General features: G+C 36.1%; 3 protein-coding genes across 3 annotated transcripts; 1 reads left to right on the top strand and 2 right to left on the bottom strand.

Annotated features, from left to right (window-relative positions):
* Window positions 1–501: 501 nt before the first annotated feature.
* LOC143453376 (cytochrome P450 2J4-like) lies at window positions 502–3,173 on the top strand. Its single transcript, XM_076954702.1, has 4 exons — window positions 502–723; window positions 917–1,821; window positions 2,075–2,361; window positions 2,449–3,173. Exons 2-4 carry the CDS (start codon window positions 948–950, stop codon window positions 2,854–2,856), a joined length of 1,569 nt encoding a protein of 522 aa, XP_076810817.1. The 5' UTR covers window positions 502–723; window positions 917–947; the 3' UTR covers window positions 2,857–3,173.
* A 3,596-nt stretch (window positions 3,174–6,769) lies between these two features.
* On the bottom strand, window positions 6,770–12,403 carry LOC143452182 (cytochrome P450 2J4-like). The gene is made up of 3 exons (XM_076953051.1): window positions 9,612–12,403; window positions 7,870–8,186; window positions 6,770–7,708 (listed from the first exon to the last, which is right to left on the bottom strand). Exons 1-3 carry the CDS (start codon window positions 10,477–10,479, stop codon window positions 7,298–7,300), a joined length of 1,596 nt encoding a protein of 531 aa, XP_076809166.1. The 5' UTR covers window positions 10,480–12,403; the 3' UTR covers window positions 6,770–7,297.
* A 3,409-nt stretch (window positions 12,404–15,812) lies between these two features.
* Window positions 15,813–20,715, bottom strand: LOC143452790 (cytochrome P450 2J4-like). The gene is made up of 3 exons (XM_076953892.1): window positions 19,085–20,715; window positions 16,976–17,292; window positions 15,813–16,856 (listed from the first exon to the last, which is right to left on the bottom strand). Exons 1-3 carry the CDS (start codon window positions 19,941–19,943, stop codon window positions 16,449–16,451), a joined length of 1,584 nt encoding a protein of 527 aa, XP_076810007.1. The 5' UTR covers window positions 19,944–20,715; the 3' UTR covers window positions 15,813–16,448.
* Window positions 20,716–20,943: the final 228 nt, after the last annotated feature.

The following is a 20,943-nucleotide window of genomic DNA, read 5'->3' on the forward strand; positions in this document are numbered from 1 at the left end:
TATATTTTTTATTTTTTTAGTTACTCAATAGCCAGATAAGCTATTATAAACTTTAGTAGATAAGTATAGTAATAAAGGTTTTTATATTAACCAAGCATTTCAATCTGTAAACCTAGGTTAAATGCTTCTTTTATCACTAACATTGTAGTTTTACTGTTTTCTTGAATAAATTACGGTAGCCTTTAACGAGCAATGCAAATGTTTGAGCTTCATCTTAGTTCTTTCAAGTAATTTAAAGTACAGTAACTTCATACTTCGTTGTAAACACATCGGACTAACAGGAAGTTCTTTTGTGACAGATGGCCTATATATTTGGACAGTTCAATTTTCAGTAAATCAAGATGTGGTTGTTGAGATCAACAGCGTTTTTTGCATTGCATTGTATTACACTTAAGGAAAAAGAATAATAATTTCATTTTACAAACTAACAAAATAGCCTGCAATTGGTAAGGCTTCATAAAGTATCGACCGTTTACATCTATACCTTTTATTGCAGAGCTAAATTGTTTGTCAATATTACAGGGGTCACCAAACTTTGGCCTGCGAGAGTAGCATGTACCACTGCGCCACAAATGAGCTTATTGTATGGTAGCTGTCAACCTACTTAACAAAACAGTAATCCAACCCGCGATCGTCATTTCTCATGCTGATATGACCCTTTGTAAAAAAAGTTTGTTGAAGCCTGGTCTAGTAAATAGTCACTCTCACTTATATAATTTGAAAGTAAGTTTTGCTGGTGGTTCTATATTTTAGAATAAAAAAGTTAAAAACAAACTCCAAGTCCAAAAACTCTAACTTACGTAAGGCAACTGCTTGTATGCATTACGTGTTAATGTTATAGTTATCAAAATTACTTTGTACTAAACCTTTAATACAGTGTGATTTTGAACCGAATTGTTGATTTTGTTTTACCTAGTGATCATTTGTAAACAAATGAAATAAACAAAATGATATTGAATGAGGACCAAAGCATTTTTAACCCATACTTGGTTTCTGCAAGTCTAACCCTTGTGGTTTTGTTGTTCACTTGGGTCTATTGGAACAAACGACCGCCAAACAGTCCTCCTGGAAGCAATGGCATCCCATTGCTAGGAGCCATTCTTTCATTGACTTCTTTTCCGCAAATTGCTCTAACCAAGTTGGGCAAAAAGTACGGACCTATTTACATGGTTTACTTTGGAAACACAGCCGTCGTTGTTTTGGAAACTCCTGAAATTGCACACGAAGCTTTTGCAAAAAACGATTGCTTTAATGACAGGCCGCAAACTATACCAACCTTGTGTTCCGGCAAAGGCCTCATTATGATAAATGCTTCAGATTTTCAGAGAGAACAACGGCAATTTAACCTGCACGCTCTTCGAGAATTCGGCATGGGTCGGAAGAAGTTGGAAGGACGCCTGGTCGATGTATCAAGGCAATTGTGCAAGACAATTGATGATCTATGTGGGAACAGTGGCACCTCAAAACCTTTTCCAATCAATGACATGATTTACCAAAGCATTTCAAGCGTTATTTCCTACATCATTTTCAACCATGACGTTACGGTAGATGACAAAGAGTTTGATGTTTTACTGAAGGAAATGACGGAGCCTAAAAAAGAAAACGTTCTAAGTGGAATTCTCATGTTTGCTCCCAAGTTAAAGTATTTGCCTTTCTTTTCTACAAATTGGCGAAAGAGCGAAGAATTTCGAGATAAGTTAGAAGAAAAAATTAAAGGAGAAGTTCTTTCCCATCAGAAATCACATGACCGGAACAACCCACGAGATATCATCGATTGCTTTCTAAACGAAATGAATAACTTCTCATCATCTAAAAGCAGCGGTAAAAATAAATGTAGTTATAATTGATATATTCAAATTTTAAAAGCAGTAAACAAAATACTTCCAATGTGTACTTTTTATCTAATAATAACACAAATCTCTAGAGGCGTAAACTTTTTTCATCTGGTGTATGCTAAGATTTGATTCGGTTATTTTACACGTAACTCAATTACAGTTACACGTGTTCTAGCAAGCAGAAAATGTAGCACAAATCAAGGTAATATAAACGAAAATGTATATTTTTTTACTTACAGGTCAAATCGATAAAAGCTGTGACCAGAATGATGAGATGAATAGATCTTACAGTTGGCAACCAAGTTCTTCATTTACCATTGGCCAACTTATTTCCTCTGTTCGTGATCTTTTCATGGCTGGAACAGAAACAACAGCTTCTACAATTTGCTGGATAATTCTTTTCCTTTCTCATTATCAAGATGTGCAGGAAAAGATGCAGAAAGAAATAGACGAGGTGCTTGGACAAAGCGGTGTTCCAAGCATGAGCATAACGGAAAAACTTCCCCACGTCAGAGCAGTATTACAGGTGCAACTACTTATTGGGTAACGTAAAATTTTCATTTTTCGTAATATTTTTACAGCGACAAAAATTAAAGCTAGCAACAATTCACAGGAAGTTTCCAGGCTCCGACCGTCTGCACCTTTATCACTTCCACATATGGCTTCCCGCGATGCAATTCTGAATGGTTATGTCATCCCCAAAGGAGCAATTATTCTTACCAATATCTGGGGTATACAGCACGACGAAAGCAGATGGCCAGAGCCTGAAAAATTTCTACCCGAACGACATCTGGACAACGACGGAAAATTCAACACATCCTCAAATTGGATGATTTTTAATGTCGGACTACGAAATTGTCTTGGACAAAAACTGGCAAAAATGGAACTCTTTATTGTGACAATTTCCTTGTTCCAGAAGTTCTCATTTGCTCTTCCTCCAGGAACGACGCCAGACATGGAAGGAGAGTCAGTAGTGACGTTGCGTCCACGTCACTTTGACTTGATCGCAACAAGACGCTAAATTGTCAAATCTTTGTTAATACAGTTATTTTCTTTTTCTCTATTTTTTATGAAATAATTTTTCCTTAATCTTCTCACTTGCAATAGTTATTTATGTTATGTTGCTTACTGGTTGCAATTAATGTGCATAATATGCTTTTTCATGGCATAACTTCATGGCTGCTGTCAACTTGTTCTTTTCACAAAATGTGAAATTGGTAAAGCGACCACCACTGTTTGCGGGCTACGACCGCAGCTTTTTAGTCCTGAATGCCCATAATCACCTCGCTAACGCAACCAATAAACAAGTTATTCTCGTTTAGTAAAAGTAAGTTGCAGACGTGTTATCATCATTATAAAAACTATTTTCAATTTTGATACACAGTAAACTTTGCTGATTTCTAAAGCAATTGCTGCCATCTGCCAATCAATCAGCAATTGAAGTTGTTTACGGCTTCAGTGCAAGGCACTAAGTACGTGCTGGCACCAGTATGTTAGCATGTCGACAATTGCGCCTAAAAACTTAATTTGGACTGTAGTAGGTTATTGCATTAGCAATATGTTGTTACTCGATAAAAAACCCGTTTAAATATTGCGAAACGAAATCTTTAATCCCACACCAGTCTTCGGTAACCAGACCACCTCGGTAATTAGAATATGAGACCACTTTTTATCTGCTTTAAATGCTTTGCGCGTAGGCAACCAAGGCTGTTATCGTATCTCATATAATAATCTAACTTTGCCTTTTGCGAAGCTTTGCATGAAAATTTGAACTGTAGTCTCACGCAAAACTTTTGCATTTATCATTGCCAACATCGATGTAAAATTTTACAAACTTACAGATATAATCAGCACACAAGCCATGAACTTTTGTAACTGCTATGAAAAGAAAAACATAGCAGTTGCACGTCTTATACTGTAAATACTTTTTAAGGTTTTGCACATTGCAAAATTATCTTCAGTCTATTCAATTAGAAACAATGACGTAGCGGAAATAATTAGTTTAATCGCAGGGAGTGGAATCTCCTATCGAAACGATTACAAATGATCGAATAACTTGAATTGACCCAAAACTAGGTTTATATAAAAAACTTTCAACAGCAAGTTTTCTTGTTTCACCGGTATCCTGTCACCATTTCTTTGTCTATGTGAAAACATAACAAAAGCATTATGACTAAGCGATTTTGCTGCACACATTTGCAGTACAGTACAGTACAGTACAGTACAGTATTACACTTTCCCACCTACAACATAGGCCTACACTTTATCATGTACCCTCAGGCAATTTAGCATCAACAGCAAACAAAATCTTTTAAAAATGCAAGCTTTATTTTCGATGAAATTAACAAAAGCTTTTTACTACTAAAACACAACAAAAATCTGGCTTGTATAGCTTATGGTTATTGTTACGTTTTTAGCGTTGTTTGTGAACACACAAAAAAACAATTAATTTTGAAACCGTTAGATTGAGTTTACTACGGCAGCTTGTGGTAGTTTCAAGTAAAGCTGAAAGTTTGTATTCATAAGCATAACCGATCAGTAATTACTGAAGCTTAGATTTTGTAAGTTAGGCCTATGTGTCAAAATATTTGGAGAATAGTGAACTGTAAGGACGTATTTATCTTATTTCGTTATAGATTTACAGAGGATTTTTGTTAACGAAAAGTAAGTTTGTCTTACAGTTGGATTATCAGGCTTGTCCATGGGAATGGGATTCCCACGGGAATCCCATGGGAAATGTCCCATGGGATGGGATGGGATGGGATGGGATGGGACAGCACGAATTGCAATTCCCATGGCATTGAAAATTTGCTAAATGAGCACAGTGACTCGGAATATGAGTACCAATGATAATAAATTGTCATAGATAGACAACTTTTCTGAACTTTAAAGTTAACAAAGTCAATAAATTTTGTCGTTTTGTATCTCTCTTTGTACATGTAGTCAATTCTAATAGACATTAGACTTAAATTTCCATAAATTTAATAACATTTATTGAATTGTATTTTGATGGGATGGCATGGGATGGGATGGGATGGGACAGGCATGAATTGCTATGGGATGGGATGGGACAGAAAAAATGTCCCATGGACAAGCCTGTGGATTATATAATGTAGTTTAAGTTCTTAGTAAGCAATGAAAATGGTAACTTGCTGTTTGCAAAACATAGTTCAAAAGCGACAAAGTCTATCGTAGCCGTCTAAAGTGTTCTAGCTAACGATGTGAATAATTGAAAACAGACTTTGCACAGTCGACAAAAACACCTGTGTTCGTTAGGTATTGACAAGACTTGACCGCAGTTTGCTTCGGTTTGTCAAATTACATCGAGTATACTTTTCGGTCAACTCACTTGACAATTAAGGTCGATGTTGCGAACGAAAATGCAACGTAAAACAGGATTAGCTGCTGTAAGTAAACATCTGGCTAAGTCTTACATTGTTACCCTAGCACTTGCTTTGGTTATTTCATGGATGGTTTGGTACTTCTGGAATAAAAGGAATCCCAATAGCTTGCCTGGTAACCGCGCTATACCGTTGCTGGGTATTGTTTTCTCGCTTGGGAAATTTCCCAAAAAAAATTATTTCAAAAGTGGGCCAAAATTTATGATCCTTTATATCGCGTGAAAGTAGGAACTATGGATATAGTTGTTATCAGCAGTCCAGAGATTGCATACGAGGCATTTGCAAAGAATGAATGTTTCAACGACCGACCACAATCTGTTCCTATGCTAAGTGATGGCAAAAGGATCGTTATGATTAACAGCAATGAATTCCACTGCGAACAGAGGCGTTTCGGCTTGTACACTTTACTAGAATTCGGAATGGGCCGACACAGCTTGGAGCCTCGTTTGATAGAAATTTCCAGAGAACTGTGCACGAAAATTGATGACTAGTGCACAAAAACGGACATTCGAAACCCATTCAAATACACTAACTCGTGTATGAAGCAACATCAGATGTTATTTCGTGCATTATATATGGACATGACGTTGGAAAGGAGAGCGAAGAGTTTCAAAAACTTTTCTATCGCATGTCTTACGAAAGGTATGGGTCGCTTTTGGTGGGTCTGATGATGTTTGCTCCGTTTTTGGGAAACCTTCCATTTTTTCAAGCTTGCACAAGTGTAATTTGGAGTTTTGAGCTCGCATACACACAGAAGTGGGATAGGAGGTCAAAGCACATCAAGAATCACGTGACCCACGAGATTCTATTGACTGCTTTTTACACAAAATGGTCAAAGCCAGGCAGACTGGGTCAACACTCAACAGGTATTATAGTTCCAACAACATCGTCAAACAAATAATTAGTCATTTAATACGCTCAAATTTATCTTAACGGCTGATCTCAAAGCATTTTAAAGATCAGAAAGTCATTAGCAGTGTCTCTGGCAGCATTAACAGAGAAAAGTTCCACTTGACCGACCACCGTTTTATGTACATCGACACGTTAATCCCATTTTCTACTCCCCAACAAGATAACGAGAAGGGCTCTATAGTCTATGACTCTATGTAGACATACTGGACAGAGTACCGGGGTACAGTTCTAATAAATGTTAAAGTCAGGATATTCGCAAAGCTGAAATTACATCAAGCTAGATGTTTTCTGATTCGCTCTTCTTCACGGAAGGTTACTTTGCACTCCCAATACAATGCGGATTTCAAATTAGTTACGTTAAAATTAACTTTTAATTTATAATTTAGGTGTGATGAGTTTGGTAGTTATAAAAACATTAAGAATCAATATTTTTATTTATTTAAAACAATTACGAATATAATCATATTCCTTACTTTCCACCTGCTAGGCGCGGTTTAAATCAGGACATAGTTGTACATATTTTTCCGGCACATACAACAAATAGGAGACGGGTGGCCCAAGCGGGATTAGTTTACGTAGATTATAGACATACACACACCCAGACCAACACCAAGCAAAATCTCAGCAATGGAATGATTACTTTTACTTACATACATACAGTTCCATAACAAAAGAAAGACTACACACAAGAATCAAATACATATAATACCTTGAAATATAAATACCCAAAATTTTTCACAGTAAAAAAAATTTAGCACCAACAAGACTAATAGTCTAGCACCATGAAAAAGTATCACAAAGTAAAATAGCAGTATATTGATGTTAAACATTTAATTATTAATCAGAGCAAAAAAACACAAATCTTATGACTAAGTCGGTAAACTATTTGTAAACTTTAGGAATAATTTTCTAAAATCTATACAGCAAATAAAATTAACATTTTGCAGTCTGCACAAAAAATAAATATGTGATCATGAATATATGAAAATTAAAACAAACAATTCCAAAGTGCACAGATTCAACATATTACATCAAATCAATAACAGTAACCAAAATTAATATACGTAACTTTTTCATTTAATGCACTTTTTAAGACAATTTGGATATGATTAAGATCATAATATTTTAATGTTACTTATAAAAACAGATTTAATATCGCTTGGTTGCAACTACATCATAGTAATGAGTATGTAAAGTGATGATACTTCTGCCTTTCATATCAGGATTTTCTCCCGGAGCTAACGTAAAGTTGAAACGCTGGAACAATGCCACAGTCATAATAAAAAGTTCCATTTTTGCAAGCTGCTGACCAAGGCAGCTGCGATGGCCAACACCAAATAATATCCAGTCTGGTGATTTAATGAATTTCCCATTTTTGTCAAGGTGCCGCTCAGGCAGGAATTCATCAGGTTTTGGCCATTTACTTTCATCATGATGTATAGCCCAGATGTTTGTGAGAATAATGGAGTCTTTCGGTATGTGATAACCCATTAACGTGGCATCACGTGATGCTTTATGGGGCACATTGAGAGGAGCTATTGGTCTCAGTCGAGTGATCTCCTACGACAAAAATCACTCATGATTTTAACTGTGCATAGTTCTATGGCATTTCAAATATATATAATTTTGATACATTCATAACATTGCATCAATGTATGATAACTACAGACTACAATAACGCAATACTGAAACATTATAACAAAAACAAAACCGACAGGTACCTGTATAACAGAACGAACATAAGGCATCTTATCCATAAGGCCCATCTTAGGTATCCCACTCTGTCCTATTACATCATCAATTTCATCCTGCATCTTTTTCTGAACACCTTGGTATTTGCAGAGATAGAGAACAATCCAAGACAAACTTGTTGCTGTTGTCTCCGATCCAGCAAGGAAGAGATCTCTGACAATAGCGACAAGCTGGTTTATGTGAAAAGATGAAAAAGCTTTCCAATCACTGGAGCATTCCTGAACTTCATCTGATGACATGACACTATGCTTCCAAGTGCTTGCTGAATCAGGATTGGCTGCACTGTCTGAGTTCAGTAAATAAGAAAGAGTCAGTATAATGAATTAGTCTTAGGAGTGAAAACTAGAAATTGCTATAAGTTTATGCTTTCTTTATAACTACTTTATACAAGAGACGATGCTTAATGAATGCACCTGGTCGAAACCAATTCCAGATTTATTAAACGACTGACGAACCTAAACGAGAAGCACAAGCGAACCTGGATGGTAAAAAAGCCAACATTCAAACTAGAAATGGCTTTCAAAGATGAAAATCCATTTCATTTTTACAGCATTAATATAATTAATAATAATATAGCCGCGTCTTTACCATTGTGCGCTGTACTATATTTTGACCGTGTTTAGTACACACAACTCAGTTTTTATTACATCCAAATTACGTCATTCGTACTACAGCGATCTACACGTTGAGTCTGATATTGGACAGACTGTTATTTACAGTCTACTGAATGCAGCTTTATTCTGTGCTTTGAAGAACAGCAACCGTTTCGTTGAGAATCAATAATAAATAAATATTTAAGACATTGACAGCTTGGTTTTGGTACTGTGATGCTCAACTAGGCTATCATAAACGTGCTATCAATGGAGTCAGATTAGCGAACAATCGATCAAGCAATAATTAACAACAGTTCACAACCCCAACACACTCACACCATACTATGCCCATGATACATTCGATAACAATCAGTGATTTCAGAATAAGCCTTTGTTCCTTAACAAATACAGTGTATAAAAAAAAATTAAATTAGATTAATAATGAAGTGGAATCTGGATGAAATAGAACAGGGGTTTCAAACTCTATCGCATCAGGGGCTAAAACTCAAAACTTATTTAACGCCGCGGGCCACAAGGATAAAGCTTGATTAAAAGTTTCATGACACGAGTACATGAATTGGAGCAAGCAGTGAAACAACATCAAATTTTTGATGTTTTTGACGATTTTTGACTGGGCTATTTTTGATTATTATTTTCTTATATCATTATGTTTCATTCATCTCCTTGCAAAAGCATTAAAGAATTAACAGACAATAAAGAAAAAAGCAGCCCAGATTACAAGCGTTAGAATAAATTGATTTATTCTATCGAATGATGGGGCAACTGCCAACTGGTTGTGCTGCTGTATCGTGCGATTTGTTATAATCTTGTTTCTTGCTTGAAAAAATGAAGTTATACTGTACAATGATCTCATGGGCTGGAAGTAGCTCAATGTATAAAAAAGCATTGCGGACCGAGTTTTATTGTAAAGCAGGCCAAAAGTTTGGCACGTATGAAATGGAGGATTTTATAGTGTATTCTAAGTGGGAAAATTCCACCCCTAGGCAGATTGAATTTAATAAACGAATGAATTTATTATTCGTGGATTTATCAAGCAGCTTCAACTTCATATAGAGCAAACACCAGGCAATACATTAGCCCTGGTGAGCTGGTATTACCTGATTTTTCCATTTCATTCAAAAAACAGTCAATGAAGTCACGTGGATTATGTGGATCTCGAGACCTCTGATGATCAAGAATTTCTGCTTTGATTCCATCATGACAAAGATGCTGAAATTGTATTCCTTTTTCCCATTGACCTTTGAAATATGGTAAGTGACGCAAAAATGGAGCAAACATAGTTGCACCACGCAGAAAAGAGCTGGCTTTTCTGATTTCAGGATTCTGCAATCGTGCAAAAAACTCCTGTAGTTGCTTGTTTTCAGTGCCTATAACATGTCCAAAAACCATGCGAGAAATCACACTAGACACAGTAGTTGAAATATAAGTGTGAAGTGGAAACGGATCTGATGAGCCAGTTTTGCTTGTGCACATGCTTGCAATTGTGTCACAAAGATCATATGACGTATCAATAAGCTGAGGCTCTAAACTTTTCCGGCCCATTCCAAACTCACGTAATGTGAACAAGCCAAATCGACGTTGTTCGCGATGAAAATCAGTGCTGTTTATCAACACAATTCCATTACCATCACTGATTAGAGGGATGGATTGTGGCCGATCATTGAAACAGTCATTCTTGGCAAATGCTTCGTATGCCACCTCCTGGCTTCCGATGACCACTACATTCATCCAACCAACTCTAATGGCAAACAGTGGGCCGTGTTTTTTACCCCACTTCTCCATGGCCCTCTCTGGAAAGGTACTAACCTTTAAAACAACTCCAAGCAAAGGAAGTCCTTTTTCACAAGGCAAAGCTTTGCTCTGCTTCGGTGAATCTCTCCTGAATCTCAACATGATACAGTACAACAAGACAGCGATTGCAATTGACAATAGATAAGGGTTAACTGACATGTTAAGATTAAACATTTTGTATTGGAACTAACCTATACTGCTTTACCAGAGTAACTCTAAGTTGTAAAAACAATGATTTCAAAAACTTTTCATTTCAAACTGTTTACAAAAAAAGTTACTTCAACTTTTTGCTTACGTAATGTTGATAAAAAAATTTCTGTGTAAATCTACATGAATTTTGTAAAGGACTGATATATTAGTGCATATATGCAATTCATTTTATTCACCATATGCATATAAAAACAGTAAAAACCTGGTAAGTCGACCACCAACGGCACCGTAGTGAAGTGGTCATGTTAGCGGGATGGTCAAGTTAGTGGATTTCGCACTGAGCTATGACATCACAATTGTGCACAAAACCATGTTGCTTATAAAGCATAGACTAGAAGTTGTTGTTGCGCCCTACATCTAATAAATGTGATAACAGATTTATCACTTTCTACAGTGCTTCATGAACTCTTTGATAGATGCTTGTTTTAATGCAACTGTTGTAATTTCATACAGTACATACACTGTTTTGAATCTCATTCTCGGAACCTAGAAGAAACGCAGTACCTTTTCCTTTTCGAAATGATTTATTATCTTTTTCACATTTTAAATTCATTTAAAAAGGGTTAAAAATTGATGAACTGTGGTTGCAGATTCATTTGCAGTATGCATATGGTTGTATTCGTATTACAGTCTGGATTAATTGTTTTGTTTGACAGAGTTCAATCAGTGATTTGTTGTCAACTTGTTTCAGTCATGGTCTGGATATCGGAGTGGTCTCGTTGGTGAAACAGAACGTTATACATTGTAATAGCAGGATTTTCCATGCCACGTTACAGTGGTAGTGGTTACAGGGTGGTCATTAACCGAGATTCCACTGTATTATTTTTGTTGGATTGCTGTCAAACAGTAATCTAGAGCGTTTCTTTGTATAATATAAATTGGCTATCCCTGTATCCTATTGGTTATATCCTATATATAAGTTACTATCGGCATTTGATATATATATAAATACACAATCCAAAGGAAGTTTAATTAGATTAAAAAAAAAACATCAGAAAGAAACCCTAAAGCAGATCAAATGCTTATAAAAAGTAATAAATTACTGAAACAATCAAAAAAAGTTGTCAAGATACACACATAAGAAACAGACCAAGCATAAGGGTGGACAAGGTTATGTTAGCGCACAAATATGCTGAACACTGTGAGTCCCTAAAGGAAAGTCTGAAAGTTGCACCAAAGAAAGTTGGTTTCTGCACCAATTACATTTATCATTTGTTGTTTATTTATAACAAAAGTTGTTGTTTTGAACTTTTTTATATATAATGTATAAGTAGTTGGCTTTACATTTATCCGGTGACCCGACAGATTGAAAGCAAACTTTCCAGTAAGGTTATGGGTCACACAAGAAACTGTGCAATATCTGGCTCATTTATCAATCTGCTTGTTTAAATGCTCTCTCCAGCCTTATCTGCTTATGTTAGGTTTGGTGGTTACTGTTTTATACCGTGTATACCATACCATGGATATTTAATATATTGCAATCTGACTCTTAAGAACGATTAGAAGGTTGCGAATTCTGTCTAGAAATTCCTAAACTTCAGTTGAATAGTTTATATAATTTTTAAACACTGAGAATCTGATTAATATCAGTTTTAATACTCTTCATTATTACTTCAAACAAAGACTGCAAATTACAACAACATTATTATTTATATAGGCCTATATATAATGGATTTTAAGAACCCATTAGCAATCAAAGCGCATCACTCTACATTCCACGATGACTTTAGGAAATTCGTACACAAAGTTAGGGTCTATCGGCGGTATTGCGGCAACATTTTTTCTTTGCGGTTTAAAGCTCATCTTAAATACGTTTGCCTGGGGCTAGAGAAAATTTTTTTTACTGTTTTTCAAGTCGTTCTCGGCTTTGTTTGGGATAGCCACGTTCTAAGGGTTATAACAAACGTTTTACTTGGAGTAGGTCCCTAAAATTTGCTAGAGTTGTTTTTAAGGAATAGTAGATGAGGTTAGTTAAAAAAAATTTTTTCGTTGTAAATATTTTCTGTAATTTTAGAGAAAATTTTAACGGACGCAAAAACGCCCATTGACCCTTACGATCTATTTCTTCTCATTCATTGAACTTTTAAAACTCTAAACTGGATACTGAAGAACTCAATATTAAAGACTAGTAATAATACTTATACCAATATTAAAACTAATATACTAAAACTAATAAAATCATAGCATGCAATGATACGTTTATACGCTGAAGGTGATAACTGATAATATGTAAACAAACAGAATTTCAACTTAAGGTGCAATGCATTTACCAATAACTGGAAATGATTTGGACTTTTATACTCGAAGTTTTACAAGTCAGGTGATAATTTCGATTAAAAATTTCCAATAAAAGGAAACAAATGTCAATCAACATTGTCTATCTTTAGAAAAACAATGCTGTTAATACGAGGCTACGAGGTCACACGTGCAGATAAACATGTTTACGGAGCTGATTGTCAATCAACTATTCTTCGATAAGTCTGCAATTATACCGTGAACTGATATTGAACTTATGGCAAGTATGACGTTATGTAACAGTGCAGTAAATAGCAGAAATATGATTATAACGACACAACTTGGAAGACAATGGAAACAACGTCTTCCAGGTTAGATACCTTGGAAAACAAATCTCACTTTCGGTACTGTGTATTACATCTAAGGTTAATTTTGTTTTGCATGTCATGCAAAGTCTAAAATAATCAACTAGAAGTAAATACAAACCAAATTATTACACTCAAACGTGCCACAGACGCCACGCAAACTTTTATGCATTTTACGTCGCATGCTTCACTGACCACGTACGTGTCTTAACGTCATATCAAACAAGTCCAGTATGTAGCATTCAAACTGCTGGAAAATAAAAACTAGGCAACATACAATGAAAATTCTTTATCACGTAAGAGAATCCATACGCTACTCAGCTGAGCGGACTGAAGGTGATCGAAAATTTCTTGTCACCCAGACAATAATTTGGAAAGGGCTATTTCCTGTACTACGTACACAAAACTTTAAGATTGGGCAGAGTTGCAGCAAGAACATAAAGTGTCATAATTTTCAACCATGTTTAGCAAAATAAGGTAAAACTGAGTTCAGTAGCAACGCGATAACGAACAAATTTCCGGATTAATGGATGGATTACCAAAAATTTTGCTCCAAATTCTCTCCTACATGCACATCTTCCGCTAATGGCTAACAAAATTTTTAGTGGCCAAGAGTTTTTAGCCGCAAGCGGCAATGAGCCGGCCATGCAGAATTTCCCAACCCTATTTGCAGCACCACAATAACAGGACGTCATAACTCGTGATACACAGCCAAACACAATATGGGAATACTCTAACTTAAAACCATTGACGCGTGTTGCTCAAATTCCATATGGTAGGCCTATTAGGAAATCGTTTTGATTTCAACAACAAAAGAATATCGCTCCCGAAATAAGTTTAAAACATGCTGAACACTTCCATCAAAACAATACGTTTTCCATACTTAACTGTACAATATTTTCCCTTGTCAATCTTTATTCCATTTTTTTAAATAAAATTCATATAGACGTTGAATGACTGGTACTATCGCAGTTTTATCGTTTATTCTTAGCCATTGACTCTGGCAGAATTATGTTGCTATTCATGCAATAGCGTTATCAACATAAGATGCTCACAAACAGTCAATGAATGGAAGAAAGTGGCAGTAATCTTAAAGCTTAACACGTAGGCTACAAAATGTTAACTACAGTTAGAGTTTTTAGGATGGAAGGTTATCTCTGTGGGGATACGACATTGCGATGCATCCAATATATCTGTGTCTTAAAAGTTTATTTAATTTTTATACTGAGATAAGTATATTTCCTCTATTAAATGCGACTCGCATTTGTCAACCTATTTTCAGAAAGGAATGAACTCATCCTAAAAAAAATTCTAGGCATCAGCCAATTTAAAACAGATAATAATTATTGATAGTATCATGTATTATTAATATCACAGACAAAGTAAAATAGGTTTATTTATTATATAATTAAGTAAATAAGTTTATTATCTCTTTTATAAGTTGCGCAATAATTGTTATCTCCAAGATAGATTATTGTTTCTCTAAGTCGTCTTCATAAGTCATAAACGGCATCAAAAGTTGTCAGTATAAGACTATAAGGTCATACAAACATCAAGCTCCTTTAAACAAGTGCATTATTACTCTTGGTTAGTTTCACTAACACTTCTTCAAAAGTAATAAAACTTGTTACGTAATTGTCCGAAGCAAGGTCATAAAATCATTAAAGCATTACGTCATCTGGGGTAAAGAGAAGACATTGCATTAAGATAAACTTACGAAACATTGTTCAGGCATTGAGTAATAAAATTTTTTGTCTAAGTCTGACGTAACTTTTATGGCAGAAAGAACGAAAACGAAAAAAAACGAATAAACTTGTACCGGTATTGAATAGATGTAAACCGACATGCAGCACATGAATTCCCATCGCGCAAGACGCACGGGAATAGTCTGTTTTTGATGGATAGACTAGATAAGCCTTTAAAATTACCAAAATTGAACCAAGCGTTAGGGTTAATCTTATTAGAAGAATGACACACATTCGCAAGTCGTTATTTGCCATTTATCGAGTAGGCCTATGGCAACTAGCCGCAAGCTAACGGTTAATGCCATCCAGCTAAATTCACAGCCCTAGTAGACCTATTTACCAAATACGGGAAACGACTTAACTTAAAGAACACTTCGACTTATGAGGGTATTTTAACCTAATTTATCTATTAAATTATTATCTGACTCTATTGTTGCGTGCGGTTAGAATGCTCTAACCTTTTGTCGGGCGAAAAGTTTTAATATTACAACAGAAATAGTTTACAAGAAAAGGTTTTTATTATATAGGTGCTGTACACTTTCTCAACATTACAAGTAACCAAGAACATAAGTAATACTACTTCTTATATATGTTGTCTATTGAGTTGCAATCCCAATGACAAGCTTAGACAACTCATCTGTTGATTTCGATGATTCACTCAGTAAACGCTCTGCCTGCTCGCTGGTAGAAGGAGAGTTAAAATGTTTGACATGAAAAACGCAGAAATTCGTAGCGGGTGCAGCGAGCGAAACAATGTTTTTACAATGTGAGATACATATAGCTAAAGCTGACACGTTGAGACATAGATAAATAATTAATTATCAGTGGTAAGGTTAAAAGTGGGCATTTCCAATAAAGACTTCTTATCACCATAGTCGCTGGAAAACAACCTTGAAATGTACTAAAAGGAGTGTTCACACGAAATTATTATGAGCAATTTTCCAAATATCAATCGACAGTCAAAATGTTTATCAAAAAACAATTTCATAAATTTCAATTCATAAGTAGAAAACGCTTTTGCAAGAAATGATGTAATGGTATTAAAAATACCACCCAGACCCCTACACACTCAGCTGCACGGGTAAAATAAAAAATAATTTCATTCGAAGGATCGTTGATGCAGCACTGTTCGCTGTAAACATGTGATTCCAACTTCAGGTATATTGAACTAAATATGTTGATTCGCAACAGCAATTAACCTTGCGGTTTCGTCAATTTAAGACAAGCTTTGGTAGCTACAAACTTCAAACATTCCAAAACTACTTTCATATGTTATAGTAGGCTATAACACATTTAAATCATCCAAAATTCAAAATTTAAAATATGATCGATGACGGTGATTAAGTGTAAAATCTAGGATTTGCGATTGAAACAAAACACACAGCAGATAACACTACTTAATTGTTGACAAGTGCAACAAAGATTGTAATATAAAGGTTGCATTTTGGAAGCAGGAAGCTTTCTGAAACTCGGAAATAATTAAATTAGGCAAAGAATAGAAAATCTTTTACCCACACTGGATTAAATCGTATGAATGAAACAAATCTCAAAGTCTGTTGTCATTTTGTTAAAAACCTGAAAATACGTTTTACCGACGAGACGCATTAACGTCAAAATGAAGAGGTCTCAAGGATACGGAACTTTCTCCATTCATGTCCGGTATTGTTCCTGGAGGAAACGAAAACTGAAAACGTTGGAAGAGCGATATTGTGGTGATAAAAAGCTCCATGTTTGCCAGTTGTTGTCCAAGACAACTTCGTGTTCCGACGCCGAAGAGCATCCAGTTGGAAGATTTCACAAACTTTCCATTTTCATCCAAATGTCGTTTAGGTCGAAATACTTCAGGCTCCGGCCATCGGTTTTCATCATGATGAATGGCCCAAATATTTGTGAGAATGATGGCTCCTTTAGGAATATGGTAACCCATTAAAGTAGCGTCGCGTGATGCTCTGTGCGGAACATTAAGTGGTACTATTGGTCGAATTCTTGTTACCTCCTGTGGAAAAATCAAACCATTTGTAAATATCTTCAACAAAGCGGATACATGTCTTTAATACTGCAAATTCTGTGATGAATATATTGTGATTTTGTGCTGTGTAAAAGTTTAAAGTGTACCTGAATAACTGCTCGGGTATACGGAAATCTATTCATTAGCGAAATCTTCGGAACACCACTTTGCCCAATAACATCATCGATTTCTTGTTGCATTTTTTTCTGCACATCCGGGTACTTGCACAAATAGAGTATAATCCAGCAGACAGCAGTAGATGTTGTATCGGTCCCAGCAACAAAAATATCCCTCACCAGCGAGACAAGCTGATCGAGAAAGAAGGAGGTGTTCGGTTTCCAGTCGCTGGAACATTCTTCTACTTCCACCTCCTCGGATTTTAGGACGTGCCTCCACGTTTTGGAACTATGAACTACACCTTCGCCTAAGTTTGATTTATGGCTTTATTTGTTAAACAGAAAACTTCTAAAGCAAAAGATAAAAAGAATGATTCATATGGCTATATAAAATGTTATTATGCAGTGTTAAAAATGAATGTAACAAAACTTCAATCTAGCTCTTGATATAGTTGAACTGAAACTTAGTAAGGTTGAATTTAGGTTAAAGTGCGAAGTATATGTAATTATGTATACGTATACGGTATGTACATACGCGTTTTGTTCAGGTTCGTATGTGGTTATTTTACCTAATACTTATTACAAGGCAGACTGGACAAAAATGGACATCGTTGCGTGTTAGGTATTGGGTTGTCCAAGTGGAACAAAAAACGCGTAATCGCGGGCAATAACACTTTAATAGGAATGGGGTGGTGGGTTTGGATCATTGTTGGCTAAATGTTTGCTGGGAAACGTTTCAGTCTGTATACGCTCGCGGCTGCAGTGTAATTGCAGTTGCAGACTGAGTTCAGGGTATAGGCTGGGTTGTAGTTATAATCCGATATATAATCCATTGTGGAAAGTGTAGTACATGTAAGCACGCGATTTATCAAGATGCACGAAATCATCACATATAAATAGGCAGTGTTTTCTTAAAGTCGTTTTGAGGGACCGAAACCGTCTCTTGAATTTCTCCAACGGTCTCTCAAAAATTGTTTTTCTGCAACTGCAGCAGAAAATTAAAATTTACCGTATATGCTGGTGTATAAGCTCACTCCTTGTTCTAATTAAATGTACGGTACTGGTGGTTTGGCGTTATCATTACACGCATTTTGTTGTGACAACTAACTATGCATGAACCTCAAAACAAACTTTTGTTCAGAATTTCAGACAAAAAAAACAGAGAAAAGAAAAGAGCGATGACGTATGAGAATAGGCAATCCTATCAAGCACAGGGTTTCCATATTGGAGTTTTCCCTGCTAAATTCTTCAATTTTGGCGTTTTCTAAGACGTTTGGCACGAGATTTTTGACTAAGCAATTCGACATGTTTTTTTAAAAGCTGTTTTAAACCAACTTTCTATGTGAAAGGAATGCATCACCTGGGATGATGCTGATTTTAAAGGAAAATATTTTAGTTTTCGGTTAACTTGCAAGCCGCTGACCCAAAATTCATTATCGGTGAGTTGTCGTTTGATTTAATTTAACCGATGTCTGGCGGCCAATTTTACACCAAAGAAAGGCGACAAAAATACAGTTGTACCTAAGTATATTTTTTTTTGAAATTTTATCAATTATCCATTAGTATGCCGGATTATTGCATAAGAGGCTACACCGCAATTCAACTAGTAACCCTTCAGCACAATAACACACATTAAACGATCACGCACATAATAAGTTAATAATAAGTAATTCGTTTAAGCAGCTATAAAATTTCTTAGCGGTCGCCAAAGTTAAACCTTAAAAAAACACTGTAGATAGGGAAAAAAGTTTGGCGTGCACGTTGATTGTACGTACAATCTGCAACTGCAAGTACATTGCAGCCGCCAGCCTACACAGACTAAAAACTTTCCGTCCATTGTGGCCAACAATGCTCTCAACTCGACACACCATTTTTAACATGTGTTTGTTTCTATTTGACCAACCCAATATCTCGCACGTAACGATTTTCACTTTTTTCTAGTTTGGCTTGCCATAAAAATTAGGTTATCTTACAAGCCAGAAAATGTCACTAAGAACGAGTATTTGTTTACGGTAAAATAGTCAGAGTTGTTTCAAACTTTTCCAAGGCACTGCAGAGTTTAGTTTTTTTTGCTTAAGTTGCTTAAGTTGCTTAAGTTACCTTCAAAGTCAGCCTGCCCAGTCCTTGCCATTTCCGTCAGGAAGCAGTCGATGAAATCACGTGGATTGTTGGGATCGTTTGATCCCTGATGTGCTTTTATTTCTATGATGATCAGATCGTTGATTCGTTGACCTAATTCTTGACTTTTTTTCCATAAGTTTGAAAAAAATGGTAAATGACGTAGAAATGGGGCGAATAGCATTAGACTTCCCAGAACTGCATTATCATTTTGAACAAATAAGGAATAAATAAGGTCTTGAAACTCCTTGCTTTCCTTACCCACATCATGACCAAACACAATGCTCGAAATGACGCTAGAAATTGCTTCGTACACCTTCGCATGTATTTGAAATGGCCCAGATAGTCCACTATCCCCGCACAAGTCGTCAATTTTCGTGCACAGTTCTCTGGAAATTTCTATCAAACGAGGCTCCAAGCTGCGTCGGCCCATTCCGAATTCTCGTAAAGTGTACAAGCCGAAACGCCTCTGTTCCCGGTGGAAATCAGTGCTGTTAATCATAACGATCCCTTTACCATCACTTAGCATAGGAACAGATTGTGGTCGGTCGTTGAAACAGTCATTCTTTGCAAATGCCTTGTATGCAATCTCTGGACTGCTGATAACAACGACATCCATAGTTCCTACTTTCACGCCATATAAAGGACCGTAAATTTTGGCCCATTTCTGAAACAACTTCTCCGCAAAGCTTCCCAGCGAAAATAGAACACCGAACAATGGAATTCCTTTGGTTCCAGGTAGGCCATTAGGGGGTTGTTTGTACCAGAAATACCATACCAAAAACGAAGTCAAGGCTATTAGTATGGTAGCGGTCACAAACGGATTAACAGTAACATACATGACAAATCTTATCCTTTTTCCTGGGTATAACTAAGCTTTGGTAAAACTTACAGCGAATACTGTATAGTGTATACCAATAGCCAAAAATGCACTTTCACATTTTGTTTCTATATTGTTATAACTGTACTTTCAAGCTAACTCCAAGTATACACAAGTTATATAACGTTACGTAATGTTCCTTGGTTATGTTTGCCAGTTACATTTTTTCATTACGTAAGCCGTTCCAATGTGATCAAAATTAAGTATGCTAAGGGACTTTTCCAAGAATCTTGCGTAAACAAAATAATTAACCTTGAGCCATAATACTTTATTAGATCCTTTTTCAAGTTTCTTCTAACTACCGCATTTTTAGGTAGTAACCGTTATGGTGTACATAACTACTGTTCACAGCCTTTTTCGAGCTCTCCTGGTATAGCCTAGTGCCCTAGTCTGTGACTGAATAAACAAGCCCTTTTACGGTCTAGTGAATTATGAACAGCAAATGGCCTTTGTGGTGGTCCAAGTGATACAATATTTGAAAAAATGGCATTCAAATGAACTCCAAGTGTAAGCTACAGAATAAAAGATGCTAATCTCGTGAAAAATATTTTTGCCAAGTTCTTCCAGCACTCCGTTTGCAGTTTGATCTATTGGGCCACTCTCGTATGCTTGCTTTGTATGATCTCAAAAACCTATCAAAAGTGGTTACAAAAACTAAACCTACTTTAGGAATCGATTTGGGTTTCCACCTTCAAAACACGACAAACTGAACTGCTTTGTACACGCAAATTTGTACCCAAAGTCTGCTACACAACGTTATAAATGCAACGGGCCAACGAGCAAAATACTCGCTACTAAGCTTTCTGAGTGTAGCGAGCGCGTGAACTAGGTTTGCACACTTTTAAGTATTACTTTCTAAGAGGCAGTGATGTGTGTTATCAAACGTCAGTTACTTGGAACAAACAATGTGTGCGTTCTTCTCTATACTTGATTTGAATCGATTTCGATAACAATTGCAAAC

The sequence above is a fragment of the Clavelina lepadiformis genome, chromosome 4, assembly GCF_947623445.1.
Source record: "Clavelina lepadiformis chromosome 4, kaClaLepa1.1, whole genome shotgun sequence".
Classification (NCBI taxonomy): domain Eukaryota; kingdom Metazoa; phylum Chordata; class Ascidiacea; order Aplousobranchia; family Clavelinidae; genus Clavelina; species Clavelina lepadiformis.

Bases quoted from the DNA above. Each gene is read 5' to 3' on its own strand.
- LOC143453376 (XM_076954702.1), top strand. From the start codon at position 948: ATGATATTGAATGAGGACCAAAGCATTTTTAACCCATACTTGGTTTCT. The intron at 1,822-2,074 runs GTAAAAATAAAT...TTTTACTTACAG, and splicing joins CTCATCATCTAAAAGCAGCG to GTCAAATCGATAAAAGCTGT. The intron at 2,362-2,448 runs GTGCAACTACTT...AACAATTCACAG, and splicing joins ACGTCAGAGCAGTATTACAG to GAAGTTTCCAGGCTCCGACC.
- LOC143452182 (XM_076953051.1), bottom strand. From the start codon at position 10,479: ATGTTTAATCTTAACATGTCAGTTAACCCTTATCTATTGTCAATTGCA. The intron at 8,187-9,611 runs GTAATACCAGCT...TACTGAACTCAG, and splicing joins GAATGAAATGGAAAAATCAG to ACAGTGCAGCCAATCCTGAT. The intron at 7,709-7,869 runs GTACCTGTCGGT...TTTTTGTCGTAG, and splicing joins ATGTTCGTTCTGTTATACAG to GAGATCACTCGACTGAGACC.
- LOC143452790 (XM_076953892.1), bottom strand. From the start codon at position 19,943: ATGTATGTTACTGTTAATCCGTTTGTGACCGCTACCATACTAATAGCC. The intron at 17,293-19,084 runs GTAACTTAAGCA...AATCAAACTTAG, and splicing joins TGGGCAGGCTGACTTTGAAG to GCGAAGGTGTAGTTCATAGT. The intron at 16,857-16,975 runs GTACACTTTAAA...ATTTTTCCACAG, and splicing joins ATACCCGAGCAGTTATTCAG to GAGGTAACAAGAATTCGACC.